Here is a 25,520-nt window from a genome sequence, read left to right as displayed (position 1 = left end):
TAAATAGTTACAATTCGGGTGGGCATGTGGGAGAAGGTCAGCTCAGGTTCTTCCTACTCCATCATGCTGGTTACTTGCCCCTTAACTATGAACATTTTTAAGGCCGTTGAGCCATACTAAAAAACTGCCCTCCAGAAAGGTTTTACTGATCACAAAGCAATTGCCACATTAAAGGGGTGTATCCACCTCCCTATATTCTTGCCAACCTTGTTTACTTGCTTTCTTGTTAATTGGACTTTTGTAAAAAAATTAAAATAAAACAATAAAAATGCATTTTAAAATATTTCAAATGTATTCAAATGATTCATGATTTTTTTTTTTGAAATTCACATGCAATATCTGAAAGCTCATAAATGTCATGTACACACAAACTGTACGATATTCTAAAAACTTAACAGAAATGTAAAGGATTCTTATTAATGTATAAAAAGGCATTTTTAAAAGGCAATTTTTAAAGCAATTATATAAAACTGGGGGCAATTTATAAAATAGAATTAATTGTTTAAGACACAGTGTTGAAAGTAGGAAAAAAGTGACTTTTAAAGTAAAGGATAAAATGTTTTTCAGAAAATAGTAGCTGTTTCTTTGAAATCCAGAAAGAAAGGTTATCAACTATTCTTCTCATGAACACATGTACAAAATGATCACTATCTCTAAGGTCACCTGATTGTATCCGTGAGATAATATAAATGAAGAGCAGGAAATGAAACCCAACCTAAGCCTTTATTAACACATGCAACTCCTAATACAAATCCTCCTACCTATATATGTGTTTATCCATCCTGAATCTAGAATAGCTTTATTGAGAAGTAATTCATATAGTATAAAATTTATCACTGAAGAGTACAGTTTAGTGGTATTTAGTAAATTCAAGTTGTGTAACCATCACAACTATCTCATTTCACAACATTTTTGCCATCCCAAATGAACACCCATTAGGAGTCACTCCCCATCCTCCTCTCCTCTCTAGTCCTGGCAAATATTAATCTATAACCTATTTCTTTACATTTATGTACTGTGGACATTCCCTAAAAGTGGGATCACATGATATGTGGCCTTTGTGACTATATTCCTTCATTTGGTTTAATGAAGTTTCATTAAATTTTTTGAGGTTTCCAGTTCATCCATACTGTAGCATTCCTGTACTTCATTCTTTTTATTGATGAATATGGATATACACCATTTCATTTATCCAGTCATAAGCTGATTGATATTTGGGTTGTTACCACTCTCTGGAAAAACTTTCTGCAAATAGTTTAAGTTATTTTATTTTAATATATTCAACTTGTATTTGTTTGCAGATTGTACTCTTAATACAGTCAAAAATTATTTTTTTTGAGGAAAAATAATTATAAGGCTTTAGAGTACATGAATATTCAACATTAAGATATAATTTAAACTCCAAATAAGAACCTCCAAATCTTGTAGTCCATACAAGTCTCTGTCTGATCTCTGAGAACAGATCTCTAAATGACTGCTAGATAATGATTCTATTTCATTTCTTTCTACTCTGGCTAGAAAGGGGCTAAAAGCGCTCCCAGTTTAAAACAAAAAAAAAATGCCTCCACCTTCCTGTGCACATAATGGAGGAACAAGAAAAAAATGTATTTTCCCACAGTTAACATATAAAATCTAATTAATTTTGGATTTGTGGAATTTGGCATAATGTACATGAGAACTGCTGCTGGCCTATTTTGAATATCAAGACTTGAGACAAGAGTTATGGATCTAAATTGTCCAGAAGAATAATGATACATTTAACCAAATTTTCTCCAACTGCTATGGTAACACTGTCTCAGCTTTCACCCTCTGCCTCTTGTCTTGTTTTGTCATTGTTCTGTTTATTAGAGAAGGCAGTGAATTAACAAGGCACTTGGAATTAAATCCCCAGAAAGTGGCCCCTATCTTAGACTTTACTGTGTGGGTATGGAAACATGCCGTTCCCATTACAGTCTATACAACTGGTCCAACTGCAGAGGGCAATCTTTCAGTTTTTAAATTTTCCTTCCCAGGGCAAGGGGTACACTAAAAGGCAAAACACTCAAGTACTCAGCTTGCTAAATATCTTTGCCTGCAACATTCTTTCCAATTATCCAGCACTACCAGCAGCAAAACTGTACTGAATTTAGGTTCTGACAGATTTAAGCAAAAAAGCACTAGTTTTGGACTCAGAAGATCAGAGTTGAATCCTGACCAGTCACATTTATTAGTTTTGTTTCTCGATCGTGTTATACCTTCCCCGAGATATATATCACCTGTAAAACATTTCATCTGTAATAGAGGAATGACAGATTCACAGAGATGCTAAGAAGATTAATTAAGGCAACATCTGTAAAGTTCCTGGAACACAGTAAGCACTGAATCAGTGTGAGTTCCTCTGATGTCAAAGTAATGCATAAAAACCCACCAGATTGAGACTGAAGGGCTATGCTGTCCAAAATGGTAGCTACCAGCAACAAGTGGCTAAATTTTTTTTTTTTTTTGCCATACCCTGTGGCATGTCGGATTTTAGTTCCCAATCAGGGATCCAACCACCAACCCCAGCATTGGAAGTATGGAGTCTTAACCACTGGAAGGCTAGGGAAGTTTCAGGGGGCTACTGAGACTGTTATCGAAACTAAGTAATCTTTATAATTAAGTTTTCAGTGCTTAATAGCCTCATGTGGCTAGTAGCCATACTGGATAGCACCAATACTTACCATCACCATCATCACAGAAGTTCTACTGAACTAGATGCACTAGAAGTGATAGAATTCAATGAAAACCAGAAGCCCAGAAGCCTAAATCCTTGCCACTATGTAATTTTAGCAGAGCAACTTTATCTCACTATGCTACTGTTTCTCAAGATAGAGTGTAATAATGCCTTTACAGCAACATTGCAGAGATGAGGTGCACTGAAATAATTTTTCTTTGCTTTCTTACCATCTTCCCAGGACCCCAAGATTAAATTATGCACAAAAACTAGCAAGGACCACTTTGAGTATGAGTCAATAGATACAGCTCTTTGGGAGTTCAATATTCACAGCCATGATTTGAAGTTATTCCAACACACCTGTAAGTAGTTAAGAATAGCGTATTTCAGAAGCACACCTAGCTATGTGCAGGCACTTCTTGGGGTGATAGAAAGAAACAAAGTAACACAGTTAAAAAGGTGTTCATTGGCAAATGTCCTTTCTAGACAAATCAATTTTCACTGGGTTTAAAATGTAAAGGTCAGAGATCCTATTTTCTACTTATTTATTTGTTTCATTTTAATGCCTTAATCTGCCTTTCCCAGATTTAGAAACAATAATCTGGGCTGTCATTGTGAGGATAATACTGTAATTTATTTATTTATTTTTAATACAGAGAAGGTGTTGACAATTTTTTCTGTAAAGGTCCAGAGTAAATGGTCTAGGGCCATAAATTTTCTATTATAGTTACTTAGTTCTGCTGGTGTAGCATGAAAATCACCACAGAATGTAAATAAATCGCATGGTTGTGTCAATAAAACTATATAGTCCCTCAGGCCTACATTTGCCAACTTCATATGTAGAAGGACATGGAAGAACATAGCTTTTCCTGCTCTTCTTCACAGTATTTTTTACATGATATGATTTTTTCATTTATTTTATTTGAACATACACTGTATCCTACAAATAATGAGCTTTAAATGTTTAATTAAGAAATGTCAAAACATTTTTTCTTCTCATTTTTATAAAGACATTGAATATAAATAATATAATTCTTTAGGATGATACTTTTATTTTCATGCTGATAGCAAACTGAGAAGGATGGTCATAGTATATAAACTGTAAAATAACAAATTAAGTGATTCACAGATCTAATAAGGTCATTCAAAGTTTCCTACCTATTTTACTAATTCATGAGTTGAATTAAAACTTAAATAGAAAACCAAAATTGAGCTGAGAGCCTCAATGCCATTACTTCTTAAGTTCACATTACTGTTCTACACAAATAAATCAAGGTCAAATATTTAGATGACTCAAGCAGCATCTATTCAAAAAACCTGGTAACTTGTATGCATAGGTTAAGAATGGACTGCCAAGAAATGATGAGAAATTAATAAAATAAAATCATGACATTTCAGAGTTGGAAGAGTCCTTATAGAACAGCCTGTTCAACATCATTGCTCTACGGATGATGAGTGTGGTAATCTTTTATTTTTCCTTTCCAGAATACACTGTTTCTTCTCATTAGATCCCCAGGTTTCTTATGGAAACTTCCTTTTCTTACTCTCAGCTCTGGAAGTTTGAATGAGGGTAGTCTCGTTATCAGGCCAACAAGTGGGGATTTAACCCAGAGAGGACTCATCCGAACCCTATAAACTCTTTTGACCAGAGGACTGGTTCAGAGGTAAGTTTCTGACCTAAAGTCGTCATCTAAATTCTGGGATGTTTCTTAGAATTGCCAGGAGAGAACCAACTTTCCTTCTTTCCTTCCCTTTTCCTTCTCCCTCCCTCTTCCCTTCCCTTCCTTTCATCCTTTACTCTTTCCTGCCCCCTGCCCCATTCTTTCTCTCTTACAGATGCAAACTTTTGAGAATACCTACCTGGGATGGCCAGCAGCCCTTTTGCCACCTTGTGGAAATGGCCCACCTGAGAATGAACCCAACACAGAGACTAGCATCTCTGAGATGCAGAGTTCACATTCTGGGGCTCTGAGTTTCTGGATCTAGCCTTAACTGTAGCTGAAAATGTCTGCCTTTTGTAATTACAAGAACAAAACCATCCTCCCCCTCTCAGCCTTTTCTCTTAAGCTTGAGTTGGTTTTTGCCACTGCAAAAGAGATTATACAAATACAAGAGGTTGTTCAGCCCAAAGAAGTGAACGTTGGTAAGTGGGAAGGTCAGGACTTCAATCCCCTCTAAATCTGAAGCTGGTTCTACAAGACTGACAGGGTAGACTAGCAAACCCATTAAAATCCTACATGCAAAGCAGTCTGGGTAAAAGGTGTGTATTCTCTTTATGCTTCTTTGAGTACTGTATTTAGACTCTCACTTCCTTTCATAGATACTCTTGTTTAGGATAGGGCCATGTAAAACAAATACTGATCAGATTTAAAGGAAATTACTTTTCACCCTTACATACAGTACAGCTGAAAGACTGGAAGGGGACATCAGAAGGTCAGAAATGCAGCACACGCTGGAGTAGGTAATATACAGGCTTCAGGTCCACACCACCAACTGCCCCCAATTCTCCTGTGTACCCTCAGAAATCCATGGAAACTGTACTGTGTTTAGCACCAGGGTTACTATGCAAACCACATAAACTCAATACATTGAGCTTCTACGAAAATATAGCTTCCCACGTCTTTGAAAACAAAGGGCTGTTTGTTATTATTTAACAAAATAATACAAGAATGATTTCATTTCTTTACCCCCTCCTCCATACTGTATTGATTAGAAATACCCATATACACAGCCAGATGAACACAAGCCTTAACAAAGGGTAAAGGATTCAAATATGTAGTTTTTGTCTAATTGACCAAGTATACATTATTTCTTTTACAATACTGACTACTACAAAACACACTTAAAAAGACACTGTTAATATTTTTCATGTACTGTGTAACAATTAATAAAGGATGTAAGACCGATCTATCAAATGAGTTCTTCCTCCATGATAAACACAGATCTATAAAACAATGGTGTTTTAACTTCTGTCCAGATATGAAATTTTGGAGAACAACGTATAAACTGGTTAAAAAAAAAGTATGGTGTGTGACACATTTGTATGTTGAGAGGAAAATGGCTAATGTTGGAACCTGAGCCGCATAAGTGGGAGGAGATTATGTCTGAATATTTCCTACAGTGCTAAGCAAACTAAGGCCATGTTTTAACTGTCAGATATTTGTGGCACTTACCTGGGTTTCCAGGGTGTATAAAATTTTCATCCTTTGATTAAGTAATCTCCTAATGGAAATACTCACTGAAAAAGTTGAGTAGAACTGGAATAATCGGGGGATAACCCAAATTTTCTATCTTTGGCTATATTGCCTAAGACACTAGTATCTTAGTAAAAGAAAAAAAATGATAAATAAAATGTATTAAAATGAAAATACACAGATCTTAGAGTTTATAAAACAGAGGATTTTATTTGAATTTACATACAGATAAAAATTTACCAAAATTTTAACACAAACCTAAATCACATTCTTTCCCACCACAAAAATGGACACTATGCAAAAAAGCCACATTCTCAATTACATTTTCCCAGATGGTAGATTCAGGGGGGGGATAGGAATGGAGAGAAGACAGTGACACTCACAGCATAATTTGATTTCAGTGTTGTCTCATCTTGAAATGACTCAATCAGAGATTTCCATAAGAATCAACCTTCAGTTCTGATGTTAAAAGAGAAACTTATACTCCAAAATCACAAATAAGGCTTCTGGCTTCATTTTTAGTATGAGGTAAATGTATTCAATATTAAGGCAAATGGTAGGATACATGTATACGGTATTAATTATGAATCTTCCATTGTAAAATACATTTCTAAAATAAACATGTTGGAATTCAAAATAGTAAAAACTCTTGCAGTTTATAACAGCTACTTGTTTCAGTGTCTTAGCTGCACCTTTTTGATAGCAAATCTGTTGAATGTAATCTTGTCTAACTTTTTTTTTTTTTTTAACACAGTACAAATATCACCAAAATTGCTGCAAATTGAACCAGGGCCTGATCTCAAATGCTGTATACACACACACTATTCGGCCTCGTAGATTGCTCCCCCAAATTGGCAAAACAATGGTGAGCTGACTCACTATGACAGAACATTATGAGAATGCAAGACATTAAATTAATAAAGGCTATAAGGGAAATTAAGCTGTCTAGGTATCTTATTCAAAAAAATACAGATTTAAATTTTTCAAACAAAATTGCTTTTCCCCTTCACCCACCCCCCTTTCTCCCCAGTGGAATAACCATTTTCTTCACAGTGGTGAGAGAATCATCCCTTTTTATGGGTAAGTGCACTTCTTCCAGGGGATCAGGGCAAGGCATCACTTCTTAGCTACGCTGGCCACAGCTTTCTTGGCTGCATCCTCCAGGTCGACAGCTGAAGTGATGGGGAGTCCGCTGTTACTGAGAATGTTCTGGGCCTCGTGGACATTGGTTCCTGGAAGGGAGTGGGGGGATGTTGTACAGTCACTGAGACGGAACTGAAGGTGGTGCCCCAGGAAGTTTCATACAACCTGAAGTCGTGAGATGCCTGAGTCTCCTGTACATGCGTGCATGCTAAGTTGCTTTAGTCGTGTCTGACTCTTTGCGACCCTGTGGACTGTAGCCTGCCAGGCTCCTCTGTCCACGGGATTCTCCAGGCAATAATACTGGAGTGGGTTGCCATGTCCTCCTCCAGGGGATCTTCTTGACTCAGGGATCAAACCTGCACCTCTTGCATTTCTTGCACTGGCAGGTGGGTGCTTTACCACCTGGGAAGACCACCTAAATCTTCTAACACCATTTAATTACAATTCAGGTCAACTTTTTATGATCCAGATCTGGCTATTCAGATATATTTAGATGGCAAATTTATTTTTTTCCTCTTTTTAATTCAAATGCCTGGCATTAAAAAGATATTGCCTATATTTTCTCTGGCATTAAAAAAACTGAAATAATGAAGTTCTTAGAAGATTGTAAGCAAAGATTAACAACCACTTGTTCAACTAGCTTAAAAGACGAAAATCTTCTGAAATAGGTGTATCCTTTGACTGGAGAGTCAGAATATGGAACATAAAGAAAAAAACGTTGTGCACACACAAACAAGAGCACGAGGATGGTAAGGCAGGGTTTAGAACCATATGGAGCACGGCAGTAACACAGGAAGATGCTCAGGGTGAATCTACCTGGAGCTTTTCACCAGGAAGAAAATTAAAACACAGATTCTAATCAGTGCCACAGACAGGAAAGATGATGTGACAAAATCTGTATCAAGTGATAGTCCAGCTACAAAAAAAGACGAAAGACAGGATTTGCAAGAGACTAAGGGACATTTTTTTCCTGATAAAAGCTAAAATTGCTGCTGGTAATCCACACACTCAAGTGAATTAAGCGTAGTTTTGGCTCCTTCCAGAAGTCCTTTGTCTTAATCTCTTGAAACAAAAAGTCTGAGTCATGAGCTAATCTGAGATCTGAAGTTAGAGAATCTGCTCACTGGCTCAAATTCACAGGCTGGAGACAGTGACAGTATTTAATGTGTCCCTTTATGCTTCATCCTCATTCTACCTAACAAAAATGGCAGATGCCATGAAAATGAGTACTGTAACCTCTGATGACATCTCTTGGCCATTTCTGGTGGATCTGTAGCATATGCAGGCCAAACCACCCCACCTCATTGTGTTCTTCGGTGACTATTTAACATGCAAAACATCACTCTGTTCTCTTCAATGTGAACAAGCCCCTGGGAGAAATGTGATAAAATTTAAGTGTCTAATGAAATATCTCACCTTACATCATCTCCAGTGCTTTTATCTAGTTAGTAAGACAGAGCCTATTTATAAACAAAAGACCTTGAAATATAGGCCTTGGAAGACCTCAGAGTACAAATAAAAAGGAGATGCTTGGTCAGCATGTTTCATACCAAAGGCAAAGGCAAGAACTGAGCTGAGAAGGTGGTATAGTACTGATTCTCATGGCATGCTGGGTCCACCAAAGTCGTGCTGAAGCAGACACTGGACACTGTGTCTTTGGCTCAAGGCTGACTCAGGGCTGCCTTACACAGGAATCTGATGAATGGACTCCATGACAAGCACGAACTTAAAACATAGGGAAGTTGTTACTTAAACGCCCCAGACTCCCATCCTGACTCTGTCGTGTATTAGTTGTGTAGTTTTAGACAAACCATTTAAATCCTTTGAGCATCAACTTCTTTATCCTCAGACATAATACTGTGATCATCTTCCTCACAATGAATATTGATTAAGCATATGTCAGGTACAGTGCTAAGGGATTTACATGTGACACATGAAAACTTTACAATGAATTTGGATAGGTCTGGTTGTACCTATTTCACAGATGAGATAACTGAGGCACAGAGAGTTTAAAGAACTTCTCCATAGTCACACCGGTTGTAAGAGGCAGAGACGGTACTTGAATCCTGTTCTAATTATGTCCTAAAGGCATACTAGTCTATTTTCCTATCTTTAAATGAGGATAATAATGCTGGTAGCATAGGTCGCCATGAGAACCAAATGAAATAAGAGGTGTGAAAGCACTCTGTAAATGGCAGTCTCTGTGGCAGTCGTGGCTGGCTGTCTACCAAAGCTCCATGCTCCTCTGCTACAGTGGGGAGCTACTGCCGGGAAAGAGCTGCCAAACAGGAACTGCATTTCCCAGGCCCCGTTCCCGGCGGGGGGTGGGCCGTGTGACTGAGTCCTGGCCAATACACTGTGAGCAGCAATGAAACACACACCCGTCAAGTTTCTTCCACTGTTACTCTCTGTATTCCCTCTGCTTTCCTTGTCTGCCTTCTGAAATGTTGCCAGCCAGAAAAATATTGGATGGCAGCTTTTTTTCAGATGACAATGACTCCCTTAGCATACAAGCTTGGGTAACCCTGCAGAGCCAAGCACCCGGCTCACTCACCCTCTCTGACTTCGTATGAATCAGAACGAAACCCCTACTATATTGGCTCTGAACATATCTGTTGTTATAGGAGTGAGCATTACATTTTTATAAAAAATTCATTTATTTTCATGTAAGGGTAATTTCTTTACAATATTGTGTTGATTTCTGCCATGCATCAACAGGAGTCAGCCATAGGTATACATATGTCACAAGCATTCCTTTAATTAACACACTATTGTGTTAAGTGTGGGTGGCAGCTTCTAAAATGGTTCTCAGATGACTGACCGCTACCTCTTGGTGTTCATGCCCCTTGAGTACAGGCTGGAGCAGTGGCCTGCCTCTAAAGGAGAAGAATATAACAAAAGTGATGGAAGGTCACTTCTGAGACTAAGTCTATCACTGCGGTCTTGCTTCCTCTGATTTTCTGTTTGTTCACTCTAATGATACCAACTGCTATGCTATGGGCTATGGGCTGCCCCATGGGGAAACTCACAATGCAAAGGACTTAGGGCAGCCTCCAGCCAGCAGGCACCAAGGAACTGAGGCCTTCATTCCAACAACCATAAAGAGCTGCACCCCACCAACAACTGTGTGAGTGTGCCTATAGGCAACAACCCCCTCTCCCGTCACCCCTGCCAGGCAAGCTGCAACAGGACCCCAGTCCTGGCCGACACAGTGATTGGACTTGAGAGAGATCTTGAGCCAGAGGACGCAGCTGAGCCAGCCCTGGATTCCCCACCAAAAAAAACTGTAACATGGTCAATGTTTCTTGTTCTAAGCGGCAGCTAAATTTTGGGGCAGTTTGTTTCACACTAGAACTTAACTAATGCAGATGAAAAGATCTACTATTTCATTAAGAACAACCTCAATGTGCATTTTGATTCATTTGGTAAAGTTTCAGCCAAGGTTCCAGAGGCGGAAAAGTAGGACAGGGGATCAGATTGTGGCAGGTGTTGGTACCAGGCTAAGGGATTCCAACCTTAATCTGCAGGCTTATGTATAATAGTAGTGGTACAACAAGAATCAGTTTTGACAGACAGAATTGAATCAGTCTTTGGACTAGGAGGTCAATGAAAGTTAAAGATGGAAATTTTTATCTCCTTCAACAGAGATATAGACTTAGAGCGCTCTCTCTACCTGGGCTCCAATTTGCCAGAGAAGAAAAATCTACATTATGCTACAAAAGACTCAGAATTCTTCTTTCTTTCTCAACACACAGCTCCCCAGGTCCCCAGGCATCACCCCAAGAGGCAGTCTTCTCTGCGCAAACATCCCTCATCTTCTAATCTACTTCTCCTCGATATGACTCCTCCTGTGCATACAGGTCTCACCCACGTACATCAAGCTCTGTGTAACTGGACTGAGGGAGTTCTGCTAGGAGTGGGGCTGACAACAATAAAAGCAGAGAGCAGCCTCCGCTTCACACAGGTCACACACTGCTCTGGGGTTCTAAGTATATTAGCTCCCCTGTTTCTCAGTAGAAACCCTGAAATAGCTGCTATTATCTTACTTTTACAGAGGAGAGGACTGAGGCACAAATAAATTAAAGGCTAGTCCAGTAAGTATGGCTAGTAATAGGAAGCAGTGGAATGAACATTCAAATAATGCTTGACACACCCATTCTGATAGCTGAATAAGTCCTTCTTATGATTTTGTAAAGATATGTCATCATCATCCTTATAACAACAACAATGAAAAGTCTGGTTTACAAAGTCCTCCCACATTACTTTATTTGACCCTTACAAGGAACTCGTGTATTAGATGTTTCTAAATAAACCCATGAGTTCAGTGTTTATAAATCAGTTCTTTTTCTTTTTTTTTTAGGCCAAGAGCACTGAGGCTTAGTAACTGATTGGCAGAATTCAGTTTCAAAATCCTTTGCTTTCTGGACTCTATTTTGATTTCCCAGTGACTCCTGTTTGACATTTAAAACACGGAGCTCTTTCCCATGCATGAGATCATTGGAACCTCAATGAGGCTATAAATTATTCAAGAACAAGGATCATGTACAACTAGGATGTCTGCTCTTCTGGCTAAACCTTCTGTCCCCACAGTCCCTGCTCTATGATGGACCATGGCATATTCTCTGCCCCAAGGCAGACCTTGACTGCTTCCAAGACACTGACTGCGCCTGACCCAAGGGCAGTCCAAATACAGACCATGGTCACCAGTCCAATTAGATTTGCTACGTAGAGAATATCAACCGGTGGTTTCCATGAAAGAGAAAGTGGTAGCATGAACAGGACTTCCAGTCGTAAGTAGGCAGATAAGAGAAAGACCGTGCAAATACACAGAGTGGAGAAGTCAAGTGAAGAGACCAACGGCTCGAATGATGTTTCAGAGGTCTGCCTCCAACTCAGACCCTGCTCTTCCTTGTGGGCCAGTTTTATTACGGCCCCCACCCACTGAGAGAACAGTTGGTTCACCTTCGTTTCCATGAGCATGCATGAAGTAACCTCCTGATAAATGGGTTGTTATTCCTTATAACCAACTAGCCAGTTCTTGACTTAGTACCCTTTTCAGCATCCAACTTGGCACCAGATACACCCAAGGGGGAAAATGACTGACAGAGAAATCTGTGAACCTGCAGACAAGCCTGCTATGCCCTCCACCCTGAGCTCTGCTGCCCTCTCTGCCTGGAAGACACCATATGCCCGTGAACTATCTTTTAAAATGACATTTCTTTGGGGACGCTTTCTTGTCACCACATCTCAACCCCCAACCTAGAGTAGCGGATTGGAAAATGAGCTTCCCAGATACTTGGTACATCTAAAATCCTAGCACTATTATGACTGCTTACTGACACTGCTCTTGTCCCCGCTAAACATATGCTTTGGAAGGGCCGCCATTGCTCAGGTTTGCTCACCGTGTACCTCCAGGCACAGTGTCCCCCACAAAGGATGTTCCCGTGCATGGACTGAATAACCATGGACAGGCTCATTCATACAAAGTGAGCTTCAGGCAGCAAGTGTGGGTGACTCCTCTTCTGAGCACCTTGCTGGCCCAACACCTCAAGATAACTTTATAAGCTTGAAATAAAAAACCCAAATGGCCTCAGAGAAAATGAAAAGGGTTGCTCCTGAGCTTTCTGAGTCCTTAGATGCTTTCATTGGTTCCTCTCTCTAAGAAGGGCCACACAGCAGCTGGCTGTGTTGAGTGTCCTTGAGGGAGGCCCCAAGCTCCTGCCACTTCTAGCTGTCCAGGCATACAAGGTCACTGTGCTCAAGGTTAACAACCAGAGGTGGTGGCCAGGGTAACAGAGTGGATAGGGCAGCTCCACACTAACACAGGGTCCTTCTCTCCTTCCAGCTGTTCCTGCAGGGCCATATCAAAATGCCTAATTTCTTCATAGTTCCAGGATCCACTAAAGTGAATTTAATTATACTTGCAGTTACACTTCAATTACAGTCTTAATTATTAAGCACATACTAGGCATGCTCAGAGCCAAGCAGTTTTGGAAGAGAACCTCGCAGTAAAATAGAAAGCTCAGGCATAGGACTATGAGGAGAAAGGGGAAATATACAGAGGGGCCTTGGTCAAATGAAAATCTGTCACACAAGGTGGGTGGGGGGGTGAAGGGTGGCTTCAGAAACAGGTTAAGAAAGAGAGAAACACACACAGAACAGATGAGATGGGGGGCGTGGCAGAGCCAGAGGCAGAAGAGTCAAAAAGAAAGAGACAGAAAGAGAGACCGAGGGAGAGACAGAGAGACAAGATAAATAGAGAGGGAGAAGAGGAAAGAGACCAACAAACAAACAAACAAAAAAGGAGAAGGGACAGAATGGATGAAAGAGGAGATGACTAAGAATGAAGGACAAAGAGGGATGAAGAGTCAAACAGAGAGAATGAGGGGGAAAGAAGTGAGGGAGTTTCTTCTACAGCAGCCCTGCCCTGCCCCTGCCAGCATCTCCCTGTCAGCACCCTGCTTGATCTCTCCTTGGCTGGCAGGGCGAGGGACAGGCCAGGGAGAAGCAAAGCCCAGGGACCCTGCCTGGGAGAGGAATTACAAATCACCTCCTCATTCTGGTTTTGAGAGCAGCTGGAAGGGGAAGCGGGGATGCAAAGACGATGGTGACAAAGAACAGCCATCACTGAAATGAGGTCACTGGAAATGATGAGGGGAATGGAGGGAGCCTTCAACAAATGCTTGTCAGTCTGCAGAGTCTTTTTGTTAATGACATCATGTGAGTATTTCAGCTTAGTTTCTTCTTGATTCACCAAGTGGCTGACACCTACTCCACATTCCCTTCCTGTCCTTCCTTGTAAATAGAAGCCATCATGGCTGCTAAACGGTGACACAGAATCAAGAGTTCCAAACAGACTGTTTATGCCTATGCACACAATTACAAAGAAAACTGATCTCTTTCCCACATTTAAATTGTGCTGCTGGCATTTTCTAATATTTCTTAAAGGCTGGGTTGCTTTTTAATGAGGCTGCAGGACAACACTTTTAATAACCACCTGTACAGATAGCTGATCAACTTGTGCTGGTCAAAGTTCAGGCACTTCTTAATATCTGCCTGTTGAAAGCCACTCAGCTAAATGGTTACCTACCACTGCAGGCTTTAAAAACAGCTATAGAGAGTCACAGGGGACTGAGTTTAAAATGAAATCTTGCTCTATTGGTAGAGGATATTATAAAAAGAACAATAATAATTATTAAAATTAAAAAAAATTTCCCGTCTCTTCCACATGATTTACCACTTACTTCCTGCCACTGGGTGGAGTGAGAGAGCTGTATACAGAGATGCAAGGTTAATTTATCAAAATTTGTTCCTTGTTTTCATTACATGGGAGAGAAGATAACAGTAGTGGACGCTAATTACAGGGCTTTGTTCAAAAGGTGCAGCCCCTCCCCACCACTTAGGCCAGCTTTTTATCACAGGGCTATGAAGAAAACTACTTTCTAGTTTTAAAAAGTATTATTTCAATAGGAATTTAGCTTTTTGTAAAAAAAAAAAAAGTTACTACAATTAATACAAGTTATTTTTAATACAATAGTTAGCACTTAGTGTATATTAGGTATAATAAATGTTCGCTGGACACGTCAGTAGAGGGGTTCACAGGTATCCTATTAGTTGAATCTTCACAGCAACCCTAAAGTTGACATCATTGCCATCCCCACTCTACAAAAGAGGCAACTGAGGCACATGGGGGCTTAGGAATTTGCCCAACGTCCCTCAGCAAATCCCAGGCTAGAACCTGTGTTTGTCTGACTATAAAACCGCATGACAACCACGCAGCCTTGGCCTTTTAGTGCAGGAAGGAATATCAGGGCTCCTTTAGGATCAGTCTCTTGTTCTCATTAGAGGAAACTGAGGTCCAGAGATGAGAGATAATGTACCCAGACAACCAGCAAACCATGACAGGCCTGTGTCTCAGGCTGGTGCAATGGCCTGGGGGACAAACTCAGGCTGCTTCCTCTTTTCGTACCACCTGTGAGCTGAGAATGGTTTTTACATTTTTTAGACAGTTGGGAAAAATCAGAATAATATTTTGTGATACATGAAAATTACATGAAATTCAAATTTCAGTGCCCATAAATAAAGTTTCAGCGGAACACAGCCAAAGTGATTCATTTACAGATCATCAATGGCTGCTTCTGTGCTCCAGTGGTGGAGCTGAGGACTTGCGACAGAAACAGCATGGCTCATAAATCCTAAAATACTTCGACCCCTGCTTTGAATAATTGAGTCTTTTTTCCTTTTCCCCAGGATAGGAGAGGTCAGTAGGAACAAACCAAATTCTATAAAGCAGCAGCTTCCTCCTCAAATGTTCACTGTCCCTGTGCCCTTGATCCTTCTTCATTATTCTTCCGAGTGACAATCAGATAGAGGAGGTCCATTTTCTTGGTGACACGTAAATTTAGAAAGCTTATCACACCTCTTGTGTCTTGTGACTGTATTGTTAGAAACGGAATAATTCATTGAGGATCAGAGGCAAAGCTCCTGCGGCATCCGTGGGCCCTCATTCGTCTGAGATGATGGGCGTCTCACAGCTAGCACCTTGCAGGAGTCCATCCATATGGAATCACTTGAGTTGTGCATAAAACCTCAGATAAAAATGAGAGCTGATGATCACTGAGACAGGGATCATTCTAGGTTATTTTAGAATTCATCTGTTCCTTAGAATATCCCTGTGAGGCTGCTATATTTTTATTCCTGTTTCATAGACGAGGAAGCTGAGATTTAAACTTCATTTTGGTACTGACTAGCTGAACATCCTGGGAAAGTCACTGTAGCTGGATGAGTACCTTACTGAATACTGTGTATCCCTCATGTTTTATAAAAATTGAAGATGACATAAGATAGCCTGTGGGGCTGTATCATACATACCTACTGGCTTCAATGATTTCTTCTCACTTGGTAAGAAAAAAACCAAATGCCAAGGCTGGGAGCATGACTAGAATTCCTATGATGACAGCCGGAGGTGGCAGAAAGCTGACTGCCATATTCTTTACAACGTTTCCTTGAATGGTGTGTATGTGTTTATGATCATGCAAGCAGGTTTAGGATCAAACCTAACATAATGGTTGAGGGCTTATGACAAGTGCCTATGTTCTTGCTTTCAACTGGATGAACTCTCAGACAAGTAATATAGATATTAATGTAAACCAAAGGCTCAGGAGACTTAATGTTAAACTAGAATGGAAGGAGCCCTCTGGCAAGTAGGAAACATTACAGTCTGCACCTGCTCAGGTAAGAATGTTCTAACAAAGAAGGAATGCTCCTTCACCTGAACATCTACCTGCATATGGACTTTCCTTTCATGCCTTCCTTCAGTACATCTCATGACTTTCAATCCCTGTATTGATATATTCTAACTTACAGTGATCACAGGGGTTTTCACAGGTAACTTTGGTGGTGTGAGACTTCTGTCTGATATGCTGTCTTTGGAACCCCGCTGCTGCCTAAGAAGTGATGTGACATGACTGCATCACTGCACATGCTCTGAACATACCTGGGGGAAATCTCTGAGAAGACATCATTGTTAACGTTTTCCTGAGAAGAAGTTAGATTTGGGGAGCTTAATATTGCCTGTCAAATGCTTTGTTGGGTCTAGAGAGATTTAGACACAGGTACCATGGGGAGTTTCCAGAGTTCTCCGTCTTGATGCTAGTCTCTTCTCTACACCAAGCAACAAACTATGTCTCACCGTTTGCTTCTGGAAAGTAAGATTTACTGTGGCATAACCATGCCCATTCCTTTCTGTATTGTCTATGCTGCTTCAGCACAATGATGGTAGAGCTGAGTCATTGCAACAGGGAATACATGGCTCACAAAGCCTAAAAAAAATTCTGTTGTTTATAGAAAAAGTCTACAGATTTTGGTGGTGCACAATCCAAAATTTTGCCCTTGTGGCCCAGTCTCGTTTGTTGCTTCTCCAGCTTTAAGTTCTCACTTCCTACTTCTGGTGCACGGATTGTGATATTTCTAGGGATGAAGATTCCTCCTATGCTCTCTTTGAATCAACAATGGCCAGTACTTGGCTCAAGTGCCTTCACTCTCCTTACCCACATCAGTAATGATCACAGAACTCTTTCCTGCTGACTGGGACTACAGCCTCGGAATCTTCCTTGGCACAGCACTCCTGGCAGCTACTGCCAATAAATATATAGGAGGTGGCATGACATAAAAGCTATTTGTCATTCCTGTCCTAAAACATTCCATGAGAAAGTTAGTCTCTCGGCGTGGGCAGCTCTGCCTCTGGACATCCTCAAGGTGGCGCACTCTGGGAGAGGCTTATACACAAATCATGCCTGTCACCTGTAAAACAGAACAGACTGAATCTGCTGTCTTTTCCTTCATACCTATGTGTTTTCTCTCTCTCTCTCTCTCTTTGATGGCTGATAGAATACGACTTTCAGATGTTACATAAGGAACTGACTGGTCACAGAGAAAATACTCAGGGAGCAGAGGGCAGTACTGTGAGGTCGTAAGCAGGACTCAGGATATGCTAGTCCCCATTGCTCCTTATTAAAGTGCCCCACCCCCAGCTTCTGCTCAGGAAATCGACTTGTTTCTGAAGAGATGTCCACTGCCTAGACTGGGGTGGGCACCTGACCAAAAGGCAGTCCACTCCTCAGGCAGATGAATGACCTGTGATGTACCTGGCAGGGGCATTTTCCTCCCATGCAGGGGGCAGTCACTGGCATTATATGCCCCATCTCGTCTCTGACTGACTCCACAGTGGCAGTGGAGGGCTGTATCTGACCAAATGTATGAAAGGACAAAGTTGGCATGGATGGCCCAGCCCCATCCTCTGGCCTTCCTTCTGCCATGATGCTCACAGTCAGCCCAGGTCAACCTCTGCCACTCAGCACTCTGCCCTGGTGTAGGGGAGGGAGGCCCACCCAAGACCAGTGGTACCCATGGCTGGCTGTGGACAGCTGCCTAACTTGGGGGTTAGGCAGAGTAACAGCTTATTTTTAGTATATAGTAAGTTATCTACTTCAACTTCTCTACCAGGAATGAAGGTGATATTTTTCCTTTGTCCTTTTTTCTTATTTCTCACAGTATCAGAACCCAGATGGGGAAAAATCTGTTTGGTCCCCTCAAAGATCCCAATAACATGGTCTGGCTCGATGGGCTGTGGTCAATAGGAGGGATGGTTTTCATGGAAGCTTAGAAGATTGACAATCTGTGGGATCTGGACTTCTAGGGAACTGAGGAAGCAGGCTGGCCCTAGTGAGAGGCTGAGAGGGTAGAGGCACCAAGAAAGAAAAACAGGGAGTGAGACGGTCAGAGTAGGGAGGTTTCCAAGTGCAATGCCATTAAAACTTTACACTAAACATTAAAGTTGCCACATCCATAAAACTGGAAAAAAAAAAAAAAAAAAGCTGCACAATACAGAGGCCATCTTCCTTAAAGGAGCCCTAGTCCTGTAATCACACTGACTGCCTCCTTGAAGTGCAGGAGGCTTTCACTTGTGCAAGGCAGCAGGTGTCCAACATGATATAAATTTCAGTTAGTCACACAAAGTACCGAGGGGTAAAATGAGAGTTCAAATTGCCAAATACAGTAGACTCTTTGTCTGGAAACTTAAATATTAGATCGCAAAAAGCTTTAACTAGTCTAATACTTTAGGTAGGTCCTCTGAGACTTGGCCTAAGGTTTAAGAGTGGCAAAGTTTAAGCATTTAGAAGTGTTTATCGATTGAGACAATGAGAGGATTTAAGTCTTGTTGACAGAACAGGATTGTCTCCAATGGCTCCTTTTGTTTAACCTGGTGATGATGAATTAAACATGATGGAGGAGACACAGGGAGAAGATGCTAGTGATAAAAAGGAGAGGAGACAGATGTCAACATGAAGTGAAAATGGTCCCAGTAAAGAAGCACCCACAGGTGACACTGAAGGAGGGAGGAGATGAAAAGAGTGAGGCAGAAAGTCAGGTGAGGAATGGGGTGTGCAGAAAATGGAAACTGGAAGAGTAGGGACAGAAGAAAAATGAGAGTCAAACAGAGAGGAAGAGAGACATACCCTGACAGAAAACATCAGAACCCTCATCCAGGAGCCATGCTCCCCATGACAGCCACATGAGAACTGAAATGTGGAGAGAAGGGAAGATGTACTCGGGGAGGCTGGGGTGCAGGTGAGGACCAGGTCCATCTCATCTTGCAGGGAGCAGGAACTGAGAAAGGAAGAGAAGAAGAAAACTTGGTAGAAAGCACAGTAGGAAAATGCAAAAAGGCAGACAGGCCAGTGGTGCTATCAAACACAGAGCCAGACGCCAGTCCTGCTGGGCATCTGCACTTATTTTGCCCAGGATGGTGCCACCACGCAGCTGGGCATCCCTTAGTCTCTGCAGTCTAAGTATAAACAGCAAGCCTAGAGCACAAACCTTCTGAATGAAAACTTTTCCAAGCTAGTCGCTTGCAGTCAATCTGCCATAGCTGACTTTCTGATGGGAGTCACAAAGACAATCACACTCTCCTCTCCAGGTCTCATATCCTAGCATAAATGAAGCCCTGACGAATGGACGGCTGCCAAGTAGACGGACAGAGCTGAAGGCTCATGCCTGTCTCTTAATGCTTCAATGCTCAGGGTTTTTTTTTCCCCTTAAGCAGACCAAAGCATTGCACAGCAATTTTCCTGTGTCCATGCTAAGAAGGACACTTGATGTGCCTACCTCTGGCTATGGGTCCAATCTGTCAGTATTTCAGGAAGGCTTATCAAGAAAGTGTTAATAAGAGAAACAGAAGACAAAGTTTCTGACTCAGGGATGTTTACATTCTCAGTAACTTTAGAAAGCTTAGGGAACATTAGTGAGATTGGAAGGATAAGGAGGGACACCACAAGGGATGCCTGTTTCTAAAGACATGTGGCAAAAGAAAAGTAAGATGTTTATGTTGCTGAAACAAAATTTTGGTATTGAGTAGAAAAATCAAATTGAGATTTGGCTATGAGAAACAGAATGCATTCTAAAGATTGTCTAGACTCATGATTACGTCTTTATGAACTTAACTTTGAATTATAATGAACACCTGAGAGAAAAGTAAATTCTTCTTCAGGCATACCTGAGACAAAGAAGTGAGCTGCAGATTGAAGTGGGATAGTAAGAAAGAAAAATGAATTCTGAAAAAGAAAACTCTGAAGGTTTTAGCAGATTCTGATCCAGCACCATAAAACTTCCCATGTGAAATACAGAGCCTTGGCAAAAACACGTCTGCACACTGAACACACCAAGTTGTCAATAAATGTCTGTACACTTCTCAGTAGGATCACAGGTTGGGCTAAACTAAACATCTAGGTAATTTCTGTGCCAAGTCTGTATACATTTCAAAAAGGAAGGAAAAACTAAAACTAATTTCATTTGTTCTTCATTCATGTCAGGAACAAAGTGTCTATAAAAGCTAAACTCCCCGCAAAAGTGTGCTTGTTCCATTTACCCGAGTGTCTTTTACATAAAAATAATCCTGTATCTCAGCTGGTAAAGTCTATTCTGATAAGGCAGGTAAATACATGTAACTATAAAGTCACCAAGTTTTCAGAGAGTAATCCTTTCCTTACCCACTGGTAAAATAGCCTGTAATTATTATACAGCTGAGAACAAAGATTTGTCCACAAAATCCCACTATAATAAAGCCTGATTTGATTGAATAAAACTTTTCACATCTGGACATTTCTAATACACAATGCGTGGCAACACAGTCTTTAAAATGTGGACCCACAAACTGGTCAGACTTACGGCAAGGAACTTGGCTCTTCTGAATAGTCACATAACAGCCAAGAGAGGCCACCTTCTCTGTTTATAAGAAATAAGATACTAAACTAGTAATGAATCACATTATCAAGCTTTTGAAATATCTCTTATCTGAATCATTAAAAACCTCACATTTGTTCAGACTCTACAGCTATGTGTCAAAGTATCTTAGAAAGCAGCTAATAAACAATAGCAATAATTTTTTATTATTGTAATTCAGACTCTGATAAGGTTTTTCTATCACACTTCACTTTCATGTGTCATTGCTTGGCTTTTCATAAGATGCTGGGATGGTGGACACCCATTTCTCATCTCACTTTTACTAACTAGGCAGACAATGGTGGGTGTTCCGAGAATGTGAACCAATTTTAGGACTAATACAAAAAACGTTATTTTTGAAGTTTATCTCAGCTAAAACAAAGTATGGTGTCAAGTTAAACAGAAACTATCACTAGAATTCTTCAAAATGTTTCTGCTTCTTTTTACCACTTTGCCTTTCTCTGCCTGTTACCAGAGACAAAGAAGAGTTTGCTCTGTTTAGAAAAACAGACGGATCCAATGATACTCCAAGGTTAGGTAATATATAACTAAATGCAGAGATTTGTGAGGTACAGAATTTACGTTCTGACCAATAGGAAAGCAAATGAAAACATTTATATTGAGTCTAGGAGAAATTCCTGAGCAGGCCCTGTGGTTAGCAACTTCTTCCCCACTAAAAGTACTGAGAACAAGACTTTCTGTGACAAGGGATTTGGGGTTTTGACTGGTTTCTCATTTGAACAGAGCTGTGCTACTGAGGAATAATTCCCAATGCCCTGAGTCCTGAGTATGGTTTATCTTCAAAATAGAGGTGACTTGTCCACTTGTCTATCATATTTCACCTTGGATCTTACCCCGTATTACATCTCTGGCACCACAAAGATTCCATCTGATATTACCAGCTTCATCTCAAATAAAGGATGTTCAGTTCAGTTCAGTTGCTCAGTCGTGTCCAACTCTTTGTGACCCCATGGACTGCAGCATGCCAGGCCTCCCTGTCCATCAACAACTCCCAGAGTGTACTCAAACTCATGTCCATTGAGTCAGTGATGCCATCCAACCACCTCATCCTCTGTTATCCCCTTCTCCTCCCACCTTCAATCATTCTCAGCATCAGGGTCTTTTCAAATGAGTCAGTTCTTCACATCAGGTGGCCAAAGTATTAGAGTTTCAGCTTCAGCATCAGACCTTCCAATGAATATTCAGAATTGATTTCCTTTAGAATGGACGGGTTGGATCTCCTTGCTGTCTAAGGGACTCTCAAGAGTCTTCTCCAAGCATCAATTCTTTGACATTCAGCTTTCTTTATAGTCCAACTCTCACAACCATACATGACTACTAGACAAACCATAGCTTTCACTAGATGGACCTTTGTTGGCAAAGTAATGTCTCTGCTTTTTAAGATGCTGTCTAGGTTGGTCATAACTTTTCTTCCATAACATTCCTTTTAATTTCTTGGCTGCAGTCACCATCTGCAGTAATTCTGGAGCCCCTCAAAATTAATTCTGTTTCCACTGTTTCCCCATCTATTTCCCATGAAGTGATGGGACCAGATGCCATGATCTTAGTTTTCTGAATGTTGAGTCTTAAGCCAGCTGTTTCACTCTCCTCTTTCAATTTCATTAAGAGGCTCTTTAGTTCTTCTTCACTGTCTGCCATAAGGGTGGTGTCATCTGCATATCTGAGGTTATTGATATTTCTCCCGACAATCCTGATTCCAGCTTGTGCTTCCTCCAGCCAGCATTTCTCATGATGTACTCTGCATATAAGTTAAATAAGCAGGGTGACAATATACAGCCTTGATGTACTCCTTTCTTATTTGGAACCAGTCTGTTGTTCCATGTCCACTTCTAAGTGTTGCTTCTTGACCTGCATACAGGTTTCTCAGGACAGGTCAGGTGGGCTAGTATTCCTATCTCTTTAGGAATTTTCCAGTTTGTTGTGATCCACACAAAGACTTTAGCATAGTCAATGAAGCAGATTTTTTTTTTTTAATTCTCTTGCTTTTTCTATGATCCGACAGATGTTGGCAATTTGATCTCTGGTTCCTCTGCCCTTTCTAAATCCAGGTTGAATATTCTGTTCAACATACTATTCATGGTTCACATACTGTTAAAGCCTGGCTTAGAGAATTTTGAGCGTTACTTTGCTAGCATGTGAGATGAGTGCAATTGTGTGGTAGTTTGAGCAAATAAAGGATGACTACACCCTAATGTCATCCTCTCCCAATCTTTCTATCTAGTTTCCACTTCTGACTTTCCCAAGTCCATTAACTGTGCCATTGTTCTTCTGGTCATAGATTTAAACCTTCGGGCCCTGCTTTCTCTCATCTCTTTTTCTAGCTCTGTTCCTATTCAATTTTACCTCTATCTGGCAAATTTGCCTGGATTTTAGATTCTACCAAACACTGTAAATTCTGGCTACTAACTTAATTGTCCCACTCAGTTCTTTTCATTCATAACATGCTGCTACAAAGACACTGCTTTCTCCAGGAGAGCCTACTGATCAACTGGGTTCTGGCTTTCAGTTTCTGCCTCTGTTATGATCCCAGTACCAACTCCCAAATATGTAACAGATCTGACAACTTGCTTCTGGTCCTTTACAGATTTCCTCCTTCTTCCTTCTTTTCAAAGATTCAAAGCTTAGTTATTTCCATGTTCAGCTTGGAAATCCTCCTTTATAGCATGTCACTGCTAATTTATATCTGTAAATGTACTATAATTATAGTAGTCAATATTGAGTAAGTTTTTTTTTAAAAAGGATATGCTGTATTCAAAATTCTGTGATAAACCACAATGGAAAAGAATATGAAAAAGTACATATATATGGTAAAAATTAACACAATATTCTAAATCAACTATACTTCAAAAAACAAAATACATGTGGGCTGAGCTACAACATGCACAACTTAAAGAACACATGCTTTAGTCCCTCAGCATAAAGAGCACAAAGCCTGGTTTGTATCTGGTTGTCTTTATGGATAATACGATCGCCAAATTTCTGTATGTTGTTATCAAATATCACAGCCAAGACAGCAAATTATGACGATGAAATGAGGGGACTGACAGAAAACATCACCCTCCACATTTGCAGGCTAGATACATTTGTGGCCCAGTATCCGCTTCAAGTTCATCTTCAGTTCCCCATGATAGGGTGGACATTCTTAAGTGTTAGTCACTCAGTCGTGTCCAACTGTTTGTGACCCCACGTACTGTAGCCCACTCCTCAGGATCCTCTGTCCACGGGATTTTCCAGGCAAGAATACTGGAGTGGGTTGCCGTTAGATATGAACATTTCCAAAAGCCAGGCTGGTGATTTTGTGAGATGCCCCAAAAGCTTCTGCTACTAATATAGAAGCAGGTTTTCTTAGGGCAAACAATGGTTTGCGTTATATATACATATATATTAGCTTGCACTGTTAATTTTACTTTTTATTTCCCCAGTTATCTAGTAACTGACATCACTTCTTATAGGTCTAAGCACACTCCTTAATGTCTAAAGCTCAATGGCTTACACATAGTACTTATAATATCACTTAAATAATTAAAAAAACCACAAGCATGTACCTTGGTAATGTTTTAATTTAAAAGATCCAAATCTAAAAAAGAAAAAGAAAAAAATGCAAATCCAATAGTCTGACAGACTTAAGACATTTCAAACCCTGAATTGCTCATGGAGACCTGCTCTCCTTTAAGAACACATGAAGAGCTGACTTCTAGAATCTGATTATTTTGACCCTGGAAACAGTTTGAGATCAATATTTTAATTAGAACTATAAATACACTGATGAACACACTAATTACCTGATGAATTTTCATTGCAGTCTTGCCAATCATTTCAATCATTATCCTTTCATTGAAATTATTTTTATTGGGATCAATTATGTCACATTTACATTTGTAAGAACTTTTAATTCAATTATATGTTTTAAGGTCCATATTAAACTTTGCCAACTGGAACCCCTGCTGTTTTCATTTTTCCTTTGTGATCATTATTTCTGTCAAGTCCATATGGTGTACGTCTAAGTCTGTGAGGTAGAGAATCTCAAGGAGGTAGAGGGTAAGAGAAGAAAGAGACACAAAGAAAGAAGCAAGCAGAGGAAAATGGACTGCAGCTGCTCTGGAGGTTAGACTTCAAAAGAATACAGTGCTACACAGTTAGTGTCAAAATATCCCTGGACTTTATCTTAAGAAGAAGGTCTCTAAGAAATTATAGCACCAGCATGGTGAATGGACAAATTAAACTGTCCCCAAAATGATACTCCTGAAGTCTGCTTGATCATCGTAACCTGAATTTGTTGACGATGTGGATGGGACTTTTACATAGTTTTCACATCAAACTATCTGTTTCCGTTTCTCCATTACAGTGCTCCTCAAAGTGTAGTTTACAGACCCTGGGCAAGGTCCATGATGTAAGAACTATTTTTAAAGTAGTAATAATAATAATACTACTTCTCTGTTGGCATCTGCCCTGATGAAGCAACTGTGGATAAAACTGCTGGCATGTTAGGAAGGATCAAGAAGCACTGATGTGTACTAGTATTCATTTTATTTTTCACCACCTCACATTCACAACGAAAAGTTTTCACTTTCAAGTAAGAATGTCCTTAATGAAAAAAAATAGTAATTTAACTTTCAACCCTTGAGTACACATCTTCCTAATATTCTTTGTGATCACATGGGCAGTATAAAAAAAGCACTAGGCTGTATACC

At 40.3% G+C, this 25,520-nt stretch overlaps 1 protein-coding gene across 1 annotated transcript in view; it reads right to left on the bottom strand.

The window, feature by feature from the left end:
- Nucleotides 1–6,070: 6,070 nt before the first annotated feature.
- Nucleotides 6,071–25,520, bottom strand: part of SUCLG2 (succinate-CoA ligase GDP-forming subunit beta) — a 263,040-nt gene continuing 243,590 nt past the window's right edge. Inside the window, exon 11 of the mRNA XM_020890178.2 lies at nucleotides 6,071–7,118. Within this exon, the coding sequence (XP_020745837.1) occupies nucleotides 7,003–7,118 (116 nt within the window). The 3' untranslated portion in view covers nucleotides 6,071–7,002. The remainder of the gene's footprint in view (nucleotides 7,119–25,520) is intronic.

Source organism: Odocoileus virginianus, chromosome 26 (genome assembly GCF_023699985.2).
Source record: "Odocoileus virginianus isolate 20LAN1187 ecotype Illinois chromosome 26, Ovbor_1.2, whole genome shotgun sequence".
Classification (NCBI taxonomy): Eukaryota; Metazoa; Chordata; class Mammalia; order Artiodactyla; family Cervidae; genus Odocoileus; species Odocoileus virginianus.
Note: the sequence above shows the minus strand (reverse complement) of the source record. Positions and strands in the feature narration are given on the sequence as shown.